We start from the raw sequence: 21,673 nt of genomic DNA on the forward strand, positions 1-21,673 counted from the left end.
AAAAGACAGTAAATCACCCTTTAATGTATTTAATTCACTTTGAAATTTACTAATCTTTTCCATTTGTGTATGCTGGCTTTCTCTCAACTGTTGGAGACTTTCTTCTTATTTATTGTCTTTCTCCTCCAACCACTGCTGTAGTCTCTCTTGTTTATTTTGCTGTTCGAGCTGCTACTGTTGCAGGTTTTCTTGCCACTGCTGTTGTCTCTCTTCTTGTTCATTTTCTTTCTCCTCCAACAACGGCTGTAGTCTATCTTATTTATTTTGCTGTCCGAGCTGCCACTGTTGCAGGTTTTCTTGCCACTGCTGTTGTCTCTCTTATTGTTTCTTCTCTCGTTCTTCTTGTTTCTTTTCCCTCCAACAACTGCTGTAATCTCTCTTCTTGTTTCTTTTTTCGTTCTTCTTGTTTCTTTTGCTGTTTTTTGTATGGCTGCCACCAAATCTGCTAAGCTGTAGTTTGATTTGCTACTTCTCGTTTTCACCATTTTTTCATCCCACTCTGTGACACCAATTTGTTACGTATCTGCTTGCTTATTAATTTCCAGTAAAATTCTTTCCGAGAAACTTCAGCGACACAAGTCTTTTCTTGATTAAAACTAGTTTATTCTTTCTCGATATAAACTTTGTAATATACAGAATTTCCACAGTCGATACGTTCCTCGTCGCTTTATACTTAACGACTTTTATAAACACACGCTATACTCACAGCGATTCACAAGCTCGATAACTTCGCTCTATGCGACTGCAAAACACAGAAACAGAATCGACTTACCGTGACTCGATTATCTATTTACCTTCACCTGGCTTTCTTTGCCAGGCTTATATACTAAAAAAGAGGGCATCTAGATCACACTCGAGCTGCCGGCAAATTCATGATCATTCGAGAAACTCCAGTGCGAATGCCCCCAGTGTCGCGTGACTTCTGCTGTCGTAACAGTATACTCATTTCTCGTTTGAGTTTTGTTGGACATTGTGTAATGTGTACCATCTTTTAAGGTACTTCCTTATCTTAAGTATAATTTTTGCAATATATCATATAGGACCTTTTCATTGTTCAAACTCGTACACATGTTCTAATAAATACCGCTGATTTTGCAAGATGTGTTGCTATGTTCAAAAATTGACGTCTATGTTTGCAGCCAGAAAAAAAAAAAATTCTGAAGTACTGTTGGCTTTAGGCATGAACTCTCCATTTCCAAGGTTTCGCTAAATATTTTATTTCTCCTTTTCGTAAACAGATGTATATATATATATATATATATATATTTTGACTACTTGTCGTTAGAATAAAAAAACAAATAAATGTGGATGTCACTTACTGAACGATGGTTCACTATTATAAACAAAGATAATAGCATTCAAGCAGGTTATTCCTAATATTTTGCTATAAATCTAAAATTTTACGTATTTCATTCTTGAAAGATAAATATGCCTATTAGAGTGATAACAGTCTTGTTACTAGGGCAACCTTACCATTCCATATCTCAGTAGACAGACCTTCTGATCTACTGAAAGCACTTCTAAGTGTCCTGATTGTTCCTTCGTTCATCTGTAAAGAAGAAATAACAAGAAGATATATTTGATTATAAACTTATAGTCTGCGATAAGAATAATATTGTAGTCTTACATAAAATTAAAATGTTGATGTTAAACATAAACTAATGTTTGATTTTGGAATTAAGTTGTTTGGCACTGTTACATACTTTCAACGAAGAAATACAAGGTCCATATTGTTAAATCGTATTATTGATCCAGCTACACATATAGCATAGACATTCTAACCTGATGCCTCAGAAATTATTATGAGCAAAAACATATTGTGGTTCATTTTAGCATCTTAATACGTCAATCTAACGCTGTATAAAAAATATAACAAGAAGTAAAAAAATGCACTTTGTACGCTTCAAAGCCTTACTATTTTTACTAAACTCATTTTAATCATATATGTTGAAAGGGAACTTTTTCTGGATAAAACTAAACGTATTTAAAAACTAGTTCACATACAGTTTCGTTAGTTTGTGTTTTATTCAAATATTATTTTATAGCCAAAGGTGTCTACTTGTTATAGTTTCCCCAATCCTTTTGATACTTAGAGCAAAGAGGACACCCAGTAATCTTTAATGTCGTGTTACCCTTGTTAGACTGAAACAAATAAGTTTAGCTTGATTTTTACAAATATTGTAAATAACCAAAAGAAAAAGTAAAGATCATGATGTGCTGCGAACGTGCTTTTTTTCTGCTTTTTAACAATGTTGTTATAATAGTATTTTGTTGCAATGTAATTTATATTATAGAAATACAATTAGAAAGCCTATGCATACGTTTTAACAGTACGAGTTCAATGAAAATGTGACACAAAATTAATAATAAAGTTTTATTATGTGGTTTATAAAAATAAGTAAATGGATACCGCTGCATATAAAAACGTAATATATTAATATATAAACAAATGTCGTAAAAATGATGCAATTAAAACACTCAATAATTTTTACGTGATAACTTGGTACGTATTCTATGTAACGAAATCTAATTAAAAATAGTAATTTCCATGGAAATAACGAAAATAAGAAGGCTGTACGACAGAACTTTAACATGTATAGTAAACACAAATAGATTTAGCAATGAATAGTAAAACAGTTCCTACATTATCTTTCAAACAGACTCGACTAACTTCGTCTGAAACGCGTCGTGGCGGAGGTACAGATGCGTAAGGTTCAGCGTATTCATGGGCCTCTGGTCTTCTTCCTGATAAAAAGTAAATAATTAACTATATAAACTCCTGATCCACTCAGAATAATGCGTTGAGTTCTCCTGTACATTTTAGCTATACGTTGTTTTCACTACATATAATTATAACGCGTATCGGTTAGCATGAGTGGTCTGCAAGACACATCTTAATTAAACAGTTGATACAGTTTCTAAAGTCCATTCAACTTGAGTTCTTTGGAATGTTTTTAAAGTGTAAAGATTTCATATACTTCAATATTTATTGATATTCGATTTTTTTGACGCATGTTGTTTTTAATCCTTTTATTTTCATCTCGTTTTTTCTTATGAACAATCCTACTGTGTGTGTACTTTATTTTTATCTATTTGTAGAATAATAAAACATGCTCTTATGTTAGCATATTCGCTGCCATTGGTAATATTCAAGGCAACACTATTTTCATTACGGGTGTTTCTAATGAACAATATGCCAGGTCAACTAAGACGATCCAACAGTCCCCATGATATATAATATTTCTTATTTTAAGTTACACCATCGACGATTAATATTAGAAGGCAACTGAAGATCAACAGAATTTAAACCATGCACGTGGAATAATAAACGTGAACAGACTGTAAAAAAATTTAGACATCCAAAGATTAAGAAATAAAACGTACCTCCTTTCGAATTTAATTTATGGAAATAATATATATGTATCTTCTTGCAGGGATGAAACACTTGGAAACTCAACACTGGATTTGAACAAAATAGTTGGTTCCTCCATCGCAGGGATGCCAAAAAAGTCCCTCAGTTGTATGTCTGCGAACTTATACCGCTAGAAATCGGGTTTCAATAACCGTGGTACGCAGAGCACAGATAGCCCTTTGTGTAGCTTTGTGCTTAATAACAAACAACAACAACCATCGTGTGGAAATAGCGCTCCCTGTATTTATGTTGTGTATTTTATTTTATATTTTAAAGACATTTTTTTACGGGTACACTTTACTGCATAAATAAACTGTGCCAAGAAAGATACATTTCCCACGTGTCTACCTCTTGACATAATTTTTGTTTCCGGAAAAACAATTTAGCATTTATAGAAAGTATATTGCATGATATCGAAAAATTAAAGGGGACAAATATTTCAATATCATTTGGAAAGTTACACCTAAATGCAATTCCAAAAGCAGATATGTCATCAACATTTTGATTTGACCAACTTTATACGTTCAACCCCCTTCTCTGGAAAGATAGTAAGTACCCCATCGTCTTGTTTGTTTTTTGAATTTCGCGCAAAGCTACACGAGGGCTATCTGCGCTAGCCGTCCCTAATTTAGCAGTGTAAGACTAGAAGGAAGGCAGCTAGTCATCACCACCCACCGCCAACTCTTGGGCTACTCTTTTACCAACGAATAGTGGGATTGACCGTCACATTATAACGCCCCCACGGCTGAAAGGGCGAGCATGTTTGGTGTGACGGGGATTCGAACCCGTGAAACGCAGATTGCGAGTCGAGTACCCTAACCACCTGGCCATGCCGGGCCCCCATCGTCTTCAAATATGATCATTCGCCGATTTATCATATTGATTATCAATGCATTTTTCGTTATAGTTTTCATGTGCTGGATATGGACGGAGGTTTTTTATGGAAATCGCCAGTTCAACGTCCATGAACTCAATATGGACCTCAGGGCAGTAATTTTTAGTGCGATTATTAAATGGTAAGGAACATACTTCATGAGTCTGGGTTAAGATAAAAAAGACCTGATTCGGACACATAGTTAACCGCACAGATGGAGGGGTTTCTAACGACATGGCCAAAATTGGCAACGACGCCAATGAACAACTCTAGTTCCACAGATGAGCTAGTTACATGTATCTACCAATATTTGCCCAAATTCGTGTTTGGAGAGTCACTGATAAACAATATGGTCAGTGCAGCATCACTGAATGTAACTGTTTTGGTGGTGGTTCACATACGGTGTGGATGGGTAGGTGGTGGGAGGCATACTTATGAATAAACATATATATTTTATTGCATTTTTACTGTTCAACGACACATTGAAGTTGTTAGATCCATATGCATGCCTCTTAACCCATTACATAACGCCGGGTAGGAATGGGGAATAATCCCCCCCCCCCAAAAAAAACAACCTCCAATTGTTCAAAGTATGCCCAGCATATTGTTTCTCTTTGATAGATGTGTCTCTTTCATACAAGATGATTTATTCAGACCCTAATTTCGACTACTCTAAATATAAAAGTAATGATGTTTGTTAGATATACGCGACTGTTTCATTTAAATATAATACGAGAGTTATGATGTAGATAGTTATAAAGTGCGAGTGTTAAATTTAGTGTATTTGGAAGCGATAATTTATCACAGGCTTGTTTACATAACTATGTACAAATCATACGTTGTGTAGTTCACTAATTGGTGAATGTTATATTGTTGCGTCACGTCACTATAACCTTCTAAGTTATTCTTGTTGTTTCCTTGAGTATTGTTACATCATAACGTCTCGTAGTTTGTAGAAAGTGCTAGGCCTCAATGGGGCAATATATATATGTAGGCGACGAAGTTAGTGCAAGTAAGTAAGTTACTGTCTTGTCAGTTGTGTTCTAAAGTAATTGAAGCAGCTTGTTTGGACTTTGACGAAGTGCAGACAATTATCTAAAGTTCTGGATACCACTGTGGTAATCTACAATCATTGAGGTAATTTTAAAGTGAGTATCACAGCCTTGTATTGTAATAACAGAGTAAAGGGGAATAATTTGTCTTGTAAAAGGGTATTCTAAAGTAATTGAACCCGCCTGTGTGGGCTTTAACAAAAAATAAACAATAATTTAAAGCTCTAAATACAAATGTGATAACCAATAAAGTAATGAATTTTTGTACATACGTCTGACTTGTTTTAAATATATTGTTTTAAAACAAGTAGATTGTGTGCTGTCCGTTTATTGTTGAAAGTTATCGCCAACAATGTCACAGACATCTACTGTAAAGAATCCAGCCAATACATATACAAAACCTGACAATGTTCCAACATAAATGATGTTCTTAAAATTCACTATATTTTAAGCTTTTTTGTTCATTTGAGGTCTGTGGAGCAAATTTATCAAAATCTGAGGGAAGAGGGGCCAAATTGAACCCTAATTTCTTCAAAATACAAGACTTGTTGATGACTTAGTACGTTTTGAAGTTCATACATTGATTTTTACTTAGTTATCACAGTTAGAGTGTTATGAGGAACATACACACACACACACAAACACACAAACAATGATATTTCAAATCTGTACTTTGTATATATCAATATTAGTAATTTTCCATAAACATAGCCCATTAACTAGACATTTTACATTTCTCAAAAAAACTTATTTACCGGAATATTAGTTTTCACACGATTCTAAAACCAGAATATAAAAATCACAACACTCTAGTAAGAGTCTGAATATGTTAATTCACCATTCCGTGTCTCCTTGTTTATTTCTGAGAAATTTTCCAATAGATTTCCGTCTACCAGAGTTAATTTCCCAGCTTAAGTTGCTCAGCTGTCACATTTAGATTACAGTACGGTGTCAAAAAGTGGTAGTGCAAAATGTATCTCACTTGATGCTATAGATGAAAGCTCTAGAAATATTGTAGTTTATTTAAAAATATGGTATAGAAAACTACTGTGCTTTAAATATACCTATTAATAAAGATTGAGTGAGGAACAGGAAATAGTAAAAACGTACTGTTTTTTTTTCGTCACGAAATCGACAAAATAATTGATAAAAAAATTTCAAGTTTCATGCTGTCTACAATGGTAAAATGTTTGATAAACATTACCTCTGGTTCTATCCTGAGAATTTGAAATAGGTCTTCTTGTGGGAGAGGAATAGTAGCTCTGCCTCCCTGTCCCAGTTTTGTTGAATCCTGGGAGTTTTTCTGATAACTCTCCCATGACCATGTTCTCGTCCTTTGGATGTTTTACTCGTTGGTTACCTGCAGACATATCTGAATTAGCGAGCAACGTATCAATCGTGTGCTCTTTTCTAAATGTTTAAAAAACAGTTATCACGGCCAATCTCCGTTGTTTTTAACAACTTGAAAATATCAGAATCTGAACTGTAACTAACTTAAAACGCTGCCTAGCACACTCACGTAGTTTTCTTAAATATTAACTTATAATATCAATAATTGTGGAGAAAACGTGCTTAAATAAATCATATTCATTGCTCAATATATATATAAGAACACATTGAAAACAAAATTATTTTCGAGCACAGATGAACAGTGATTTAGGAAGCACAATTAGTTGTTAAAATACGAGTAAAGCAGACGTTGAAAGATCTTTCCAGAATATTATAAGTTATTTTAGTATAAATAAAATATGAATTCAAAACAAAATTTTGGTTTAACACAATTATTATAGATCAGAAAGGATAAGCCGATTTTTAACACAAATGCTAATTTAAAACATTAATACAATACTTTTATGTTTTACCGAAAACTAAGAAAATAAACATTATTTCAAGATTACATGCCGGCCCACCGCTAAAATCAGGGGTTCGATTCCCCTCGGTGGACACAGCATATATCCCATTGTGGCTTTCCTATAACAAAATACCCAAACACATTACTTGCCGTTTGTTGTCGAATGTCGGCTGCTGCTCTCTGCTGGATGCTTACGTAAACATACCACTGAGATGACAATGATGACTATGATAACAACGGCAGATACAACAACAGGTACAATGAGGGCTATGTTGCTATAAAACAGTAAACCATAACCCTTTTGGTTAATCGTTGGAAAAGCCGTGGCAACTGAAAAAAAAAAAAGATTTATATTATTTTTATACACTTGGAATTAAATATTAAGGAAGTTTGGCTGTAAACGTACAAGCAATGGTTTTATGTATTAGCTAAACTAATAACGAAATTACGTTTATATATCAGTCATTAAAACTTGTGTTAAGTACGCGTGACGGAGCATAATCAGTTTAATTTAGGCCTCGTTGCACAAGATAATTATTTTTTTTTTACAATTCCAATTTATTTAAGTTCACTTAATGCCTTCTTTATTCATTCAAAAAACAATTTCTTATATACTAAACCCACTAAAAGATACAACTGATATACAATGGAGTCATATAATATACTAATGTTTCCTGAGTTGCTCCAGTACTAAGAAATTTATTCAAATTCATTCCTTAAGTGCAATCCACGTTTATTTTACTAGAACAATCTCGAATTAAGACAAAATAGTTAATTATTTAAATTATTATGGGATAGAAGTTTTTTAATATTTCAGAGATGAATCTACTTGTGAGAACAGACAGAATAATAGCATTACGACGAACAAAAAAAAAGAAAGAAAAAAAATCATATATCCAGTCTCTTATCAGAATCATTTATAACAAGCTCTCATTTCATTGTTACATATGGATTTTATTTTTCGTCATTTGTGTACACAAACTTCAGTGAGCATGCAAAAAAACATCTGATGGAATCAAACAAAACAGGTGTTTCGTTCACTAGATAATCAAAACCAAAACCCAACAATGACAGAGAGATGAATGGATACTGAGGCAAAGGTAAGCTTGCATCTGTGATTTATTTACCAATCATACGAATATACATAATCTATAAAAATATATTATGTGCCATTTTACCTATGATAAAACTAACTATATATTTGCTCATTATTTTGTAAATGTATTTTTTTCCATTCAGATGTCTCAAAAATTCCCAATTCCCAAATGATTGTGTAAGAACAGAGGTGGATTTCTGTAACATTTTATGCCAGTCCTCAGAACACCTGTAAAACGAATACGCACCTACATGTCCACCAAACAACTTTCAAATCTTTTTTATAATTTAATAGCATAGTAATTATTGTAAACATCTGACTATAATACTGTATTTAATATTTCCAATTTAGTACAAAAAAGTTTAAGCTGGTACTCAGTGCCGGTGAATAACAGCTAAAATTTACCCCTATGCGAGATAACTCGTTATAACATCTTATTCTGCCGACTAACTACTAAGCCCAAGTTAAAGGATTTTATTACACTATGTTCTGTATTCAAGTGAAAGCCAGTTGCTAATAATCTACCTATAATTCGCATTCTAAAAATATAGCATGTATACGGAGTCAGAGTGCATTTTAACACATAAGATAGAAGGTTAATACAAGTAATGATAATAAAAACGTAATAAAATTTAATAATTTTTTTTCATTAAAATGTTGCTTCGACAGCATGTAAACATTACAACATTTGTATGCGCGGTAAACTATACACTCGAGATATTTTTCGAAGTAACATAAGCTTTGTTTTAATTACATTCCCTTTCTATTCTTTATTTTGATTTTAAAATTCTGCAGTCTCGTTATTATCCGTAGAAATTGGTTGTTTGATAGAAAATGCTGTTAAACATTATATTCTGTCAAGATGCAAAAACAGTTACTCAATTCAAGAGAATAAAAGATGTTTCCTAATGGAAAATGTTAACATGGCTACTTTAGTAACGTTGTTTACTAATGGTCAATTTTATTAAGGCTACGCTGATTAATACGGCGGGTTTTAATGGCCAATTTTATGGTTTAAATTCTTTAAAGATGCCTTTTTTCTCTAACCAATTGGGATATAGCAAGTCAGGGATGGATTTTCTAATTATCAAGTTTATAACAGCCACGTTAATGAAGACATTTTTTAATGACCAGTTTTAATGTGGCCATTATAGAGACATCTTACTTAATAGCTACTTAAGTGGCAATTTTTGAAAGCCAATTTTAAGAAGGTAACTTCAAAGAAAGCTTTATCTAACGAGTAGTTTAATATGAACACTTCTGCGATGGTATTTTAGCGGCCAGTTTTATTTAAAATATTCTGTTTTTACAACAGCTTCTCTATTAGCCAACCCTAATACAGCTACTTTAACAGTTTCCTTTCGGCGCAGATAACCATGGTGTTTCAACGTCATAAAACCAAAAACAACCAATCACCCAGTTTTCTTTCAAACAAATAATTTCAATTTCCTTTCCTTTGAGATTTCCAGTGAAATGGCCAATTAAACTATGACTGTTTTTAAAACGGCATTTATAATGTGTCTTATTGAAAATTTATATTTTTTAGTGAATTTCTAATGTATTTTAAAGATTAAGATTTTTTGTTTAAATATCCAAAAAATAGCTTCTTTGGTTTATTTTTCTTACAGTCAATTCTAAAATAATTTATCTAGAAAACAATTTTTTTACAGCTAATTTTAATATGACATTTTTAGAGTCGACTTTTTTTTTATGGATTCACTATACTTGTGTTATTTAGCACTACGTTAGTGTGCACGGATAAGACATTGAGACATATTTGATATGTGAAATATAAATGTTATAAATATTTTCACGATTTTTTTCAATTAGGGATATAAAGTGGTGCGTGATTTCTTGGCTACATTTTTTAGATAATATGATAAGACAATGTATATCTTATTTTCATAAAAACTGACAAAAATATGATATCCTGGAAAATATATTGTTTTCATTTTAAAATGAGTAATTTTTTTGGGGCTACAAGAAAGCGTCTTACATTTGAGAACAAGTTTCTTCCTAGGATATTTTGTACATCACGTAATGTACATTTATCTACATATACTATAGCAATAACACACATCCACTCAAGAAATGACCAAATAGTATGGAATCCGCGATCTTTAAGAATGGATGGCAGGCCACGATCAGGATCATGGTACTATATCCTCAAAGGTGAAAATAAAAATGTGTACACACACACACACACAGGTCATTGTTATTATTTTTCGATTTTTTTTCTTTCTTCAATTAACTTGAAATGATGAGCGACGGTAAAATTTAATTTATTCTACTCTAAATTATATTCTAAACAAATGAATTAGTACAATTGTGGCGTCCAGCAACAATGTTAATTATTTAATTTTTGCTGAAGAATTCAAGAAAAATTATTTATTACTAACACTCACCAAAAGTTGTGGCTAAACGGTGAGTCTGGAACTCGTATTCAGTTTGTGTTACTCCCCCATCCCCGTGAGCAGTCACTAGGAGCTGGTAAACTTCTCCTGGTTTCAAAACTCGGATTGTCAATTTTCCATTGTCTGATTGAACCTGGTTGGAAATGTTATACCAAGTGTGTTGAGACTTGGGCTTATACAACACTGTGAAGTTTCTGATAGAGCAACCACCATCTTGCCAGTTTGTCAGGAGAAGTGTCACAGAGGTACCATGAATTTTGAGAAAGGTATCTTTAGGAGGTGAGACTGGAGCTAGAAAAATAAAAATCTGGACCTATAACATGAAATAAAGAAGCAAATATATATATGTATATATCACTAATTTGTTTTGTTTTTTGTCTGAGAAAGTATTCGTCCATTTGCAAAGATATCGTAAAATATCCAACATTAGAAGTTTATCAGGTATTTTCTAAACTGTGTGCACCAAACAAAAATAGCAATTGATTGTGTGATTTTCCATTTATATATTTATCTCTCAATATCCTCATCCATATAACGAGTGATATATATTATATATATTTAAATGTATCTGATGAAGATATTTCTTACATAATACGTCCATAATTTTGGGAAAGCTGATGTAATGTTGATTTTTGCGCAAAACTATTCGAGGGTTATCTGCGTTAGTCATTCCTAATTTTGAAATGATAGTTTGATAGATTGCTCATAGTCAACACTACCCTCCGTCAACGTGTGGGCTACTTTAACTGAATAGTGAGATTTGACCGTCACCTCAAAGTACGGAGTGCGATTTTTTTAGGCGGTAACAGGGCAAGAACCAAGGAATCTCAAATCCACCGAGGCGTGCTCGGCCCAACTTGGTATGAGAGAAACATTATCCATGGCTTCATCATATTTGCTACAATAACTGAATGATTTTCATTCTTAGTTTGAGCTATTTTAGCTTTTATATTGGCGTAATAAAGCTAATTGTTTTTTACTCTAAATTGTTACTATAGTTGTTGTTTGTTATTAAGCACAAAGCTACACAAAGGGCTATCTGTGGTCTGCCCACCACGGGTATCGAAATCCGGTTTCTAGCAGTCTAAGTCTGCAGATATACTTTTGTGCCACAGGGGGGCTAATTTTCATTGTAACGATTGCTGAATTTGAACGCAATAAGTTCCGTTTCGATATTATTCGATGACCGAAAGAAAATATTAAAGGCTATATAAGACAAACACATCTTGTAATAAATGCTAATCATTTTATATTTATAAAATATGCGCAATTTTTTGCAATAAATAAATAATAAAACATACAAGCATATTTTTTTTTCTTTCCTGAGAACAAATGCATTTTTTTTTCAAACTTAAATCTATCAAATTCATCAACTTTGCATACTTTTGAGATAACTGTTAACTCGGTATCAAAGCATATACTTACCTGCCTCTTTTGTTCTAAAATGTATGGTCTGACTTGGTTCACCAGTGCCAAGGGAATTAGAAGCAGTTAAATATGCTTCGTATTTCGAACCGCACTGAAGGTTATTCAAGGTCACGGAGTTTGTGCTGCCATCTAGATGTTGTTTGCGCCATTCACTTCCGTTGGTTTTGTACTGAAAAACGTATTCTGGAATATATAAAAGAAATTAGTAACGAGAAATGATAGTTTATATAATTTATTCTCGGTGCTTTTCAGTTTAGTAGTTGATTCGGTCATTGATAAATTAAAATAGAAACACAACTTAATCAACGCCCTTGGATAAGTAGGCCCCTTGATGGTATATATTTGACTAACTTTTGTTTGTTTGTGAGTTTCAAGCAAAGCTGCTTAAAAATAATCTGCACTAGCCATCCATAATTTAGAAGTGATAAACCCACTATCAACTCTTGAGCTACTCTAATCGAATTGACCGTCACATAATAACATCCTCCACGACTGAAAAGGCGAGCATGTGTAATAATGGGAGTGGAATCCGCGACTTGCAGATTGCGAGTCGATCGTCCTAAGCACGAAACCATGCCACGATCTGCTAGAGCAGCTGAAATTCATTAGACAAACTCTTTGTTATTATTATTTTTGGTCATTTGGTTTTGTTTTGAATATCAAAAGAGGCTAGACGTTATTTTAAAACCAGAACTATTCATCAACTCGTAACAGCAAAAATATTTGTAAGCCTGAACACGTTATTGATCAAAGATTATAAAAATTATTTTAAACCAAAACCTTTCGTTAACGGAAAGTTGTATGCTTATTTCAAAGCAAAATATTAATCGAACAAATAATGTAATAATCCTTTAAACGTGAAAATAACATTGCAGTCTACTAAATAACTTATATATATATATAGTTAACTCAATATATTAAGAAAAAAACACCTCCCGCCTTCTACTTCAAATCGTAATAAGATAAAGGTTCCCATAATCCATTGATTTTGCCAACCAAAACTTTCCTTACAAATTACATTAATTTCAATGCTACTACTTTTGAGACCAAGATACACGATAAGCCGATAATTCACCAAGTATAGAGTAAGCTAAGTTTAGCTGATTTAAAGCAGGCTTCTGATTAGTTATGATATGTCGCTCGTGAATCTTCAACTGCATTACATTCTTCTTAAAATGATCAGATTCAACTGAAATATTACTCTTACGTAAAACGTGATGAGTCACATTAGATTGCAGATATTTTACATTTATCGTGATGCTTCTAAAAATATATTTCTTCGGTTTACAAACTTTAAATTAGATATTATTGATAATTCGTTTCACTTTGGAACAACTTCAGGAAAAAGCAAATAAATTCCTCCTTAAATCGTAACCTTGATCCACTTTTTCATGTTAATTTTTACAGGACGGGTAAAGATTTACGTTAAATAGCTGGTATATAAAATGATATAGTTTTTTCCCATCAGTAAATATATATATATATATATATCAGCTATTCTAACGCACAAATCTCCATTCTTACCAGAAACTATAGATTTGTCTTTTGGATCTCTTTTCCACTGAAATACTGCTGAGGACGAGGTTACCTTTGAGATGCTGATAACTGGGGACGTAGGCGGTGCTAAAAAAGTACAATTGGAACTAATATTAAAGAAAATAAGGAACATCACTAGACTGAATGAATTAAAATAATTAAAATTTGTTGTTCTTGGCCTAACATATCTCAGCAACTCCAAAACAAATTTATGCAAATTTATGGCAAATTTATGCTGTATAATGTTATTTCCCACTTTTCTTTTAAATGTATTCTAACTTTTAACGAAGTTAGGTGATTTTAATTACGCTAGACATATCATGTTTCCAAATTGAACAAAAACACACAAAATATCTGAATATGCATAAAACAGACTGTTTCCTAAATATACTTTAATAAAGTAATTCCGACAACAAAGGCGTAGACAGAAACCTAATGGGTGTATGTGTTAATTTTGGAGGAACAAAGAAACGAGCAGCGAAACCGTACTATGGGCTTCGGGGGCATTCCTCTTCAGGTTGTAATTTTCACTGAAACTGTGCATTTTTATATTATATATAAGTCTGTTTTTACACCTTTTAAATACGTTTTATACACATATGGGTGCAATGCAAATTTGAAGGTGCGACAGTACCCGCCGCACCCCGTGCCTACGAGCATGAATAATAAACTGAAGTGTTCTAGAAATGAATCTAAAATACAACAGAATAATTAAATATTTTCGAATTTTACAATTACAGGGTTACAAATGAAATAATTAAACCAATCACATAATACACATGAACAATTCATATATATATATACATGAATATTAATCTATAAGCTTATATAATCGAATTTTTTTTGGTCGCTACAGAAATATATTATGATTGGGAAAAAACAACAACATTGATTTTAGATGCTCCTAACACGAACAGCAGAAAATATCTTTGGTGCATGCAATACAATAACACTAACTCTACATCGTTTACTTAATATCATCACACACTGCTCAGACAACGTAGAAGATGCGCACATTTTCTTTTTGCTCACGCAGAACTTTGATTATTTTCTATCATGCATAATATTAGACGAATCTTTGAGCTATACATATTTCAGTAAGTAAAGACAGTATAATCAGGTTTTAAAGATTATAGAACAATTTTTTAAATTGATTGCACCAATTTCTTAAAAGAAAAAGGAATTTCGTTCATTAGTAAAATGGATACACAGTTTGCAAAGCCAATAAAATAACATACGTTGATTTTAGCACACATGTGGTGATTCATTATCCTTATGTTTTCTGTGCGGACAGCTGCTTTGGCTAAGCCATTAGAAGGTTCATTTCATGTCTGAACAAGATTTTTCCAAGCGACATGGAACCCAGACATTGTCTGTTATAGACTGGGAATATTTACACAGATTCACTTGTGAAGTGATTTTTTTTCCCGAAAAAATATAAGAAAATAATTCAGATCAATAATCGCAAACAACTTTTCATGCTGAAATGTGTTTATTTTCAGATATTCACGCAAGTCTATTTAATGGCTATTAGCGTTAACATTTCTTAATTTTGAACTGACAGACTAGAGGGAATGCAGCTAGCTAGTCAACGGCACTCCCGCTAAGTCTTGAACTAATCTTGTCTGACCAAATAGTTGGAATTTTAACCATAACTCATATAATGCACATACGGCTTAACACAGAGTGCGCTTGTTTTTTGGCAGTAAATTTGCTCACACATCCGTAGTACGGCCCGTTAACTATTGGCCACACTCGGCTCTTGAAATCAAATTCACGATAAAGGTATTTAAACAGCTCGAAGAAAAAGTACAATAGTTATAAAATTAACTTTCATAAAAACTTGGGGAGGGGGAAGTTTTGTGTTTATCTTTTCACTTATTAAATTTTGTCTGTTTGTTTTGAATTTCGCGCAAAGCTACACGAGGGCTATCTGCCCTAGCCGTCCCTAATTTAGCAGTGTAAGACCTACCGCCAACTCTTGGGCTACCAACGAATAGTGGGATTGACCATCACATTATAACGCCCTCACGGCTGAAAGGGCAAGCACGTTTGGTTGGAGTGGATATCGAACCTGCGACCCTCAGATTGCGAGTCAAGCGCCCTAATCACTTGGCCATGCCGGGCCATTAGATTTCGTACAACATAGATAAACTGAAAGAAATGTGATAAGAAAACCGATTTATTTTAATTTTCTAATGAATTAACTTCCAAATATGCTGATTTGAAAGGTCCCGGTGGGTCAGCGGTAAATTGACAGACTTACAACGCTAAAATTTAGGGTTCGATTCTTCGCGATGAGCAAAACGTAGATAGTCGTTGTGTAGCTTTGCTCTAAAAAAACAACAATATGATTTTAGATTAATAATACAACCATAACTGTAAGTGGCTCTTAGTACTGGGAGATGTGGTAGTTAGCATATGTAGTTCTACTTAATTGTAGAGCAAGTTTTTATGTGTTGTACAGCACTTTTAGCCTAAAGCGATCTCTTACTTCATTAAACTAAACTAAGAAAAGGACAGACCAGAACTTGACGCAACGTTAATAATTTTTCGCAATAAATAAATACGCAGGTCTAAAATACAGGGCAAGCAACAGCTTGAAATTAAGTTATCGTTGAATGACATGATTAATGATATTCTTGAAAAACACAAGTTTTTATATTTTGATTAGTTTTCTTTAAATCGTTTATTTATCTGTCTAAGCCTTTAACTAAAAACGTAAATTTATATTGGATTGATCAAGATTTGAGCATGATCATGAGTTGTTGTATATCACAGTAGATTCGGTTTAACATACCGGTGTTACATATCGTGTTAAGGATGTGTAATTGCTGTGCACTTGCGAGGCAGTTAGCGTAAACGTTATTGGCAATCTATGAATACAACGCAACGACGACAAAGCATTGAAACCTATGAATTTATATAGACAATAGTTTATGGTAACGCTAGGCCCAACATCCCATCTTCCATTGTTTTCAGGCCGTCCCAAGTCTTAAAATTTAAAATAGATAAAACAGGGGAAAACATTCGTGGATCCGCAGTGTTCCAGAAATGCCTTATTCCTTGCACCTGACAAATATGTATACAACAAGGTACGTAGGTAGATGAGATAGACAGGTAAACACCTTTTAACAAAGAAAAGAAAATTGCTATAATAAAAAATGAATGAAAACTACAAAACAATGTTACAGTGTAAAAATACAACATAATATAATACACTGTACATAACTCAGTATAATAAAGAAAAATTAACAACACAAAATACAAGAATAAACCGAGTAGCAAAAAGGAAAAACAAATTTTAGACTATTTATAGTAAATTTACAAAACAGGGATATATATCCATTAAAGTTTACAAACCTTTAAAATGAAAGTCTAATTCAGAAAAATGCGGCATATTAAAGATCAATTGACAAAAATAGAAAATACAAAATCAGTAGCTCTATAAACAAAGAAAAAATATCAAATATAAGAAAAAGAAACCGTCTAGTAACTGTTAAAATATACCTATAATAAAACACAGCTCAGAAGTCAAATATACACTGTAACTCCTGCCACGCGACGCGGATTAAAAAAAAAGAGAGTCATTATGGAAAGGTTTGGGTTGTTTTGATTAGATAAAAATAAAACATTTGGCACTATTTTTGTGATCTAGGTCGCTGGACCAGGCCCTTGACTGGACCTGGGATCTGACCCGAGATCATGAGAGCCAACATTGAAAAGTTAACTTGTAAATGTAAAGTGAAACAATGTAGCAATGAAACATGCTTGAAATGTTATTTATGTGGTTGTGAATGTGATGGTTTAAGTGTGGCGATTAAACTAAACCGTGAGTCCAGGTTGGATGAGGGAAGAACTTATTCGAAGATATCCCAATCGATTTGACATACCAGCTGAATCGGAGATTCGTCAGTTGATTACTGCATTGACAAAAAAAAATAATAATAAAAAAAAACGAACACACTAGTATCGTTATTTTCATAAATAGGGATTGGAATCATGCAAGAAATTATTAATTTCAATATTTAGTGAAAGTAACGGCACAGTAAAGCCTAAAGATGCAGTGTTGAAGTTGAAGCAGGTGCATGATACATTACTTTATGATATCACCTGCGATTCTCAAATTAAAAGTGTCATTTCTGTAATGAAAAGTAAATATAAGAAGGATGGTATAATGCTCAATGTTGTACCACTATAGAATAATCCATATAGATTTAATCATGTCATATTCTCATTAATATTTAGTTATTTTTTCGTTTTAGAAGTTGTACCGAGCTTCATTCATCGAGATCTATCGAAATAACCCTAACACCGGTTTCTGGAATGATCCCCTTGTTGACCATCCTAGGCTAGGTGGTAAAAGATGCTAGGCTGGATCGAGTTAAAAATCAAGATAAAATACAACAGTAAACCTTTTACAATAACATAATGAAAACCATTATAATGAAAGGCACATTTTAGCACACAAAACCTATACGTAAATATATAATACAAAAACGAAAGATCCTCTAATGTTGATAAAATTGTATTAATAACAGAATGACTCTATTACATTCCAAAATATCAAATTAATAATAAAGAATAGAATGAAATTTGAAACAATCAAAAGTACTACCGTTCTTAGTACTACCGCTGTTGAATTGTATATGTATATACGTGCGATGCAATTAAAACTTACAGGTAATTTGTTGTTTATTTGTTGTTATGCAGAAAGCTCCACAATGAGTTATCTGTGCTGTGTCCATCACGGGTAACGAAACCCTATCTTTAGCGTTATAAGTCCGAATTGGCTACAAGTATTGTGTATAAGGAATGAAAAGCTCACACATAATTCCACAACCAAAATATGTGACCAGAGTGGTCTTACCTAACTTTAGAACATATTAAAGCCACAACATGGTACAAGAAAAACGAAATATATCTAAATATGGTAAATATTGAATACACTTATAGTTGAAGAGCATTGTCAACAGCCCTTTAGTGATTATATGCATTCATACAGCAATGTGAAATACTTTCATACATGAAAAAGCACAAAAATGATACCATTCAATAAAGTTTCCGAAAAAAAGAAAAAAATCGTAAGTTACTATACAAAATAAAGTACAATAGAAATGTCCTTTATGTATACACATGCAGCAACTAGAAAAACGAAAATCTTTTTTAACTGGGAAATTACGAAAAATACACCCCCCCCCAAAAAAAAGAAAGCAAAACCACATTGACCGATGTGTTATGAACATACGCACATAAGAGAATCCAAAACATAAAGTAGTTTTCAATAGGATATATATATATATGAAGTCGGCAAACAGGTTGTATTGTAGCGAGAGAGATAGGGTGCATTCGGTAAGTAAATGAAACATTAAACTTCTGGCCAGTTGCAAGAAACACGTACAATGACGGAAGACTCATATCTGTGTAAGGAAAATCTGTATTAGCTGTAGTCATTTAAGAATGATACAGCGGGAATAAGAGCTATACACTGGTCAAGATGTGATGCAGATGAAGTTGGACAGACTAGTGTTCACAGGTGCAGAGGAGGAAGACATCTTGTGCAGGCTATATATGCATGGATACACGTACGCCTATAGAAATGTCTCTTGGCTAGGGCAGTAGTTCCAAACTTTTAGTATAAATATGTATTAGTAAGACGTTTTAGGTTTAACCAGGCCATTAAAAATTTTAAACCTACATATCTAACTGAACTGGTGATCAATCAGAAACCAAATTGGCAACTATGTGTTTCTTGCTTGTTTGTTTGTTTGTTTTTAATTATGCACAAAGCTACACAAGGGCTATCTGTGCTCTGCCCACCACGAGTATCGAAACCCGGTTTCTAGCGTTGTAAGTCCGCAGACATACCGCTGTGCCACTGGGGGGCGGTTGTTATAGAAACAGAACCTAGGTACAATATGGAAAGGAGTAAAGCTACATGCACATATTCCTATACAATTTACTGTATCTGGGTAAAGTACTGTACAACCATTGTCTTTTTGTTCCTGACTTTGAGATTCCATTAGCACAAAAATATCATCTATCTACAGCTTTGTCTTGATGCAAGTGTTACATTTTCCTCAGTTCGCACAGTAACATTCCACATTAACGTACGTTCTTCCTACAATTTGTATCAAAGTAAAAATTTTAAGGCATATTCAGTGAAGACTTTTATGCTTGTTGAGATATTTCCATCCATACGATTGAGGATATAACATCAAAATAAAATAAAATATTTTGTACAGTACGTATATTTTGGTACGACACATTTCCTTGAGTTCACTCATTCTACGTAGTGGCCTGTTTGAAACATTTAAAGAAGTGGCCCAGGTTTTCCTTAGCTGAACCATTGAACACTGGAGGAAAAATCTGCTTATGGTAGCATCTAGACCAGCACCACGCTCAGACACCAATGGCATCAGGAGAACTTAGGATGGGTTGATGCCCAGGGCCCCTGTGATCAGATGAATATTCGATCCCGGCTCTTGGGTTTCAGGATGATGAGTTGCAGTATGAATTTAATATTAACGGTTTAAGCTTATTATTAGCTGAGTCTACTTTAAATATGCTAGCAAAATGATGTGGCCTCTATTCTTAGAAGAAAAATTCAATTACTATAATAATAAAGTTTGAAAGCATATTTGCCGATACTATCATTTATGATAATTTGTTAACGATAATTGAGTGAAAGTTTAATATGACAAACAACTATATAGATGTGATACTGATATTATTAATATATGATATTTCTCTGTATGGAAATAAGTATCTATTATACTATATGATATATTTCAAAAGATTCTGTAAAATAATCTATACATATATACGCTATTCGAAATAATTATGGAAACGGTAAGGAAAATGGTATAAAATACAATTACAAATGGAATGACACTTTGTGTGTGTGTGTGAAAATGAAATACATCATAGTATAATCACGTATTATTAGTTAACACTGCGATTGGTTGTCATCCAACTATGGTATTCTTAGATTGCTCTGATTTCTCTGAGAGTAGCCTGGAGGAACAGCAAGAAAAATGAAGAGCAGTGCCGTGATTTTTCCGCCTCTGACCAAGCATTTACACAAACGAAAGATACTCGAAACAAGTATGTAAACAATCACAATCTTTATTATAATACAACCAGCTTAATCAAGTTCAAGCTAAGTTAAACACTTGAGCAAGTGTTGGTAGTCGGCTGGAGAGAGAGAGATCTTTACTTATGCTCTTTTACGAGTGTACTGCTAGCTCTTCAGGTTACAGTTGAATTTATACTAGATACGATCTCAAGTCTGAAGAATATCAGTATGGTAAACAAAGAATCTAAATTAGTCTTAGTAAATCTCTATAAGTTTTAGCAAATCTGAATCTGGCAAGAAGTGTACCAAAATCAGTTAATCAAAGAAAAACATAATATATAAAAAGTTCCCTTACCCAAAGTACATGTACTATTCATGTGACCAAGAGCCGCTTTCTTGTTAACAAAGTACATATACCATTCATGTGACCAAGGGTCGCTTTCTTGTTAACAAAGCATGTCATATCCCAAGGAAATCACATGATTCGCCATCAAAACAGACAACTACTTTTATTCATAACATTATTCATGTTACAGTGATCTTCTCTAAAGGAAAACACAGATGTAGTCCTTGGTGACTCATGCAGTCCCGTGATTAACCAAGACGAGAGAGAGAAGTTAGTAGTTCTCCTGACCTGTGTTCTATAGTAAGAATATACCCTGAAACATACTGAAAAATTATCGAGCAGCTAAAGAGGTATAAAATGCATGATATGCCTAGATATCACACTTCTCACCTTCATTTCCATTGCAACCTGGCTACCCCTAACTTTAAAACCAATCAAAATTTAAATCGAGAATCGGTGAAGAGATCGAATTAACTTACTTTACCTCATGGAAGCACCTGTCCTGCAATAATACAAAGAGCACACGAAAAGCATCTTTACAAAATGAAACATACAGTGAATTACAAACAAATTAAACATAATGTG

General features: G+C 33.3%; 1 protein-coding gene across 1 annotated transcript in view; it reads right to left on the minus strand.

Moving 5' to 3' along the window:
* The window catches only part of LOC106478202 (Down syndrome cell adhesion molecule-like protein Dscam2), a 135,025-nt gene that overhangs the window by 9,023 nt on the left and 104,329 nt on the right, over nucleotides 1–21,673 (minus strand). Inside the window, exons 19-25 of the mRNA XM_022381761.1 lie at nucleotides 13,653–13,751; nucleotides 12,126–12,311; nucleotides 10,692–10,991; nucleotides 7,341–7,520; nucleotides 6,543–6,698; nucleotides 2,645–2,745; nucleotides 1,474–1,549 (exon numbers count right to left, since the gene is read on the minus strand). Coding sequence (XP_022237469.1) covers nucleotides 1,474–1,549; nucleotides 2,645–2,745; nucleotides 6,543–6,698; nucleotides 7,341–7,520; nucleotides 10,692–10,991; nucleotides 12,126–12,311; nucleotides 13,653–13,751 — 1,098 coding nt within the window. The remainder of the gene's footprint in view (nucleotides 1–1,473; nucleotides 1,550–2,644; nucleotides 2,746–6,542; nucleotides 6,699–7,340; nucleotides 7,521–10,691; nucleotides 10,992–12,125; nucleotides 12,312–13,652; nucleotides 13,752–21,673) is intronic.

The sequence above is a fragment of the Limulus polyphemus genome, unplaced genomic scaffold (genome assembly GCF_000517525.1).
Source record: "Limulus polyphemus unplaced genomic scaffold, Limulus_polyphemus-2.1.2 Scaffold189, whole genome shotgun sequence".
NCBI lineage: Eukaryota > Metazoa > Arthropoda > Merostomata > Xiphosura > Limulidae > Limulus > Limulus polyphemus.